Source organism: Saprolegnia parasitica (assembly GCF_000151545.1).
Source record: "Saprolegnia parasitica CBS 223.65 unplaced genomic scaffold supercont2.834, whole genome shotgun sequence".
Classification (NCBI taxonomy): domain Eukaryota; phylum Oomycota; class Saprolegniomycetes; order Saprolegniales; family Saprolegniaceae; genus Saprolegnia; species Saprolegnia parasitica.
Genome location: NW_012157228.1, coordinates 1 through 3,108, shown reverse-complemented (window position 1 = coordinate 3,108; position 3,108 = coordinate 1). Strand labels below are relative to the sequence as shown.

The 3,108-nt window shown below is 57.1% G+C and overlaps 3 protein-coding genes across 3 annotated transcripts; 1 reads left to right on the top strand and 2 right to left on the bottom strand.

Annotated features, from left to right (window-relative positions):
* Positions 1-58: 58 nt before the first annotated feature.
* On the top strand, positions 59-886 carry SPRG_17883 (hypothetical protein; the record flags this gene model as incomplete). Its single annotated transcript, XM_012357293.1, has 1 exon — positions 59-886. The coding sequence occupies one exon, from the start codon at positions 59-61 to the stop codon at positions 884-886; it is 828 nt and encodes a 275-aa protein (XP_012212683.1).
* A 51-nt stretch (positions 887-937) lies between these two features.
* Positions 938-1,370, bottom strand: SPRG_17882 (hypothetical protein; the record flags this gene model as incomplete). Its single annotated transcript, XM_012357292.1, has 2 exons — positions 938-1,060; positions 1,128-1,370. The coding sequence occupies 2 exons, from the start codon at positions 1,368-1,370 to the stop codon at positions 938-940; spliced, it is 366 nt and encodes a 121-aa protein (XP_012212682.1).
* Positions 1,371-2,647: 1,277 nt separating this feature from the next.
* SPRG_17881 (hypothetical protein) lies at positions 2,648-3,094 on the bottom strand (the record flags this gene model as incomplete). Its single annotated transcript, XM_012357291.1, has 1 exon — positions 2,648-3,094. A coding segment is annotated over one exon (447 nt), but the record flags the coding sequence as incomplete, so codon positions are not given.
* Positions 3,095-3,108: the final 14 nt, after the last annotated feature.

The following is a 3,108-nucleotide window of genomic DNA, read 5'->3' as shown; positions in this document are numbered from 1 at the left end:
GCAGTGGCCATCGCACTCCCCATCTTGCCCTGCGCTGAGCAGATACTCGCTACGCAGGATGTACCTCCTCGCGGCACTGATCATGGCGGCGGCCACGCAGCTTGCCGCCGACTCGGCAAACTGCGCATGGGACACTAGTGCGGCTCAAATCCAGGCGACGTGCAATGCTGTCACCCCCGACACGATCGTGCTTCCGCAGCAGACGACCGTCGCTCTCGACCTGACTCTACTCAACGCTACGGCGTACGACCCGATCGAGGCATCCGTACTCGCTCTCGGCAGCAACGACTCGGACGTTCTCGGAAGTGTCCGCGTGCTTTTACCGGCGGCGACCAATGCAACGCCGCAACACCTCGAGTTTTCACTGTCGACGCCACCGACGCACGTACGCCTGACGCTATCGTCTGCCAGCAGCACCCTCTGCAGCACAACGTGGGCGTGCTCGGATGTTGGAAATACCACCAACTCGACCACCTCCAACGCGACGATCCCAGCAATGACACGTGCAGATGAAAAGTTATCGGCGCTGAGCTCTGTGCTTGTCGGCGGCCTAGTCGTGTCGGTGGCGGCGGCGATTGGGGCGGGTGTTTTCGCGTGGCACTTGTATCGCAAGGGTCGACCGTCGTTGCCTGCGGTACCGGAGCGCTTCCGCTGGTGCACCCTTGTCCGTGCGCCGTCGCTTCGAGGCGAGTTTGCAACGACGGACGACTGGGTCGACAACTGGGCGACGTCTCAAAGCACGATTAGCAGCCACGAGGACGCACCCGGAAGCGGATACGAGACGCTGCAGCTGTCGCCGTCGAGCAGTTCCAAGATGCTTTCGTCGCGCGCCTCGACGACGGACGACGTGGGCTCGTACCGTACGAGTAGCTTGATCGCTTTGTAAAGAAGTGCGAAGACTATCGAATCCATTCAACACCGCCACTTCGATGCCTGGTTACCGACTAGAGTGCAAAAGACTTTGAACACGCTGCAGTCGTAGATGGCTGCCCGGAATGCCAAGCGTCATGGACGCGATCGCTTCGCGCTCCTTGAGCGGGCACAAGTAAAAGTTGATGATCTACGCACCGATAGTTACACGACATCAAGAGAGGATTGCGCGGACCACGTCGTTAACCGTCCCAGACCCAAAGGCGGAGAATCCGCCACTTGTAGGGGCGGAGGCGGTTCTGAATGAGTTGACCCGTGATCACAAAGCCAAGCTTGCGGCAGAACACTTCGTTGCCAGAACGATCAAAGAGCGCGTACTCGATGGTTGTCTCGTCACTAATGTCACCAACGAGCGGGGTGCCTGCAGTCGCATGACGACACTGTTCAGCCAGTGCGTCGGAGCGCACGTTGATCGAGGTCATGAGCATGAGCATCGCCATGATGCAGAGGAAGGGTATCGGGTATCACTCGCACCCTAGCCATTCCCCATATATGCCACCGACGTCCATGGTCATGCGTCTACGGCAGATGGTCTGGACTTGTGGGCTGCTCGGCAAATTCAAAAATGAAATACGCGCGCGCGATCTTTCGGCGGTTATCCGAACGCTGGTATCGCCCTGCCAATCTCCAACTGCTCGTCTTTTTATAGACAGAGACGAGTAGTGCCTCAGGACCACATCTGCAACAACCATCACTATCAAGATACAGTGCGCGTACTAAAGATAGGCCACCTGGGGTTCATACTTCTAGTTATCTGGAGTGGCAATGGATAGTTGTCAAACGTGTATCGGTGTTTACATGGGTTGGCGGCTGCAAAGGACTTTGCCCTACAAAAAATCGCCCAGGAACATCAATATACACACGGGCCTCTTTATAAATCGAAAACTTTAGAGGCAGCGACCACCGCTTCGACGCGCGCGAGCAAGTTCTCGGTCGCCACGCCCGTCGTGGCGCGGGGCGGGATGAGCTGCTGCAACGTGGCCGCAATGTCCCGTACTCTTTGTCGGCCGAGGCAACGTTGGCAATCTACAGCCGTCTCAATACATGGGCTCGAGAGTGATCGACGAGGCGACCTCCGAGCGCTGTCAAGTCGCCGCGCCGCAAACTGCGGTCTTGGTCTTTTGTCGAGTGCTTGATGACGCGCGTCGTTGCGGGGATCTTGGCCGGGATATCGTCGTCTTTCTATGAGCATCCTTGGGGCTTGGAAGGAGGCAATGGCCTCTAGGAGCAGTGCAAGTGCAGCAACGCCTCGCTCTGCCAGACGAGCAGGTGCTTGGCCGTAGCTTCTGCACTCGTCCAATAAGTAGTCCCACCAGTGGTGACATTAGCGTTACAGAGAGGCATGACTTCGACAAGGTAGTGCACCGCGTTGGAGAAGGCTACAGATCGCGAGCGATGCTGTAGCTGACAGAGCTAGCGTCCACTCTCACGCTCCATCACCAAAGATGTGATAAAACGAGCACTCCTCGAGCTACCCAGAGTCAACGCTCTTTGCATATCGTACCTCGCGCTTCGTAGCCTTTAATGGCTGTGCATTTAGCTAACGATGTTTTGTAATCGACACTTTGCTGCAGAGACCCTAGAACCGTAATACATGGCTACGCTCCAAGATAGGGCTAGGGTACGACGAGGTTTGAACCAGAACTTTCTTTTAGCATTAGACAAGTACTGTGACACAGTATCGAATTGATAGTACATTAGCCTTCCGGACAACTGACTACTGACGAAGACGCTTGGGGTACGATGTGCCTGGGCACTGGATCGTGGTCGTGCACAGCGGCGTGGCTTGCGCATTCGCAAAGAGCGAAAACTCGAGGCGCGTCGGCGGCGCTGGCACACTGAGGTCCTTGCGCACCGACGTCGTGTTGGAGTACGTCACGTTGAAGAAGAAGTCCTTGAGGAAGTAGTCCTTGGCCGCCTTTTCGTTGCCGTAGTCGTTGCCGTTGTCGTAGCCGTTGTTGCTGCCATACCCGTTGTTGCCCGAGTCGTAGTCGTTGTAGATGCCGCCTTCCAAGTCATAGCCGTTGTCCGAGCCGTAGACGCCGCTGTCCGAGCCGTAGACGCCGCTGTCCGAGCCGTAGACGCCGCTGTCCGAGCCGTAAGCAGCGCCTTCGGCTTCAGAGCTGTGAGCAGCACCATCCGGGCCGTAGCCATCGTTGCCGCTCTCTTTGCCGTTGT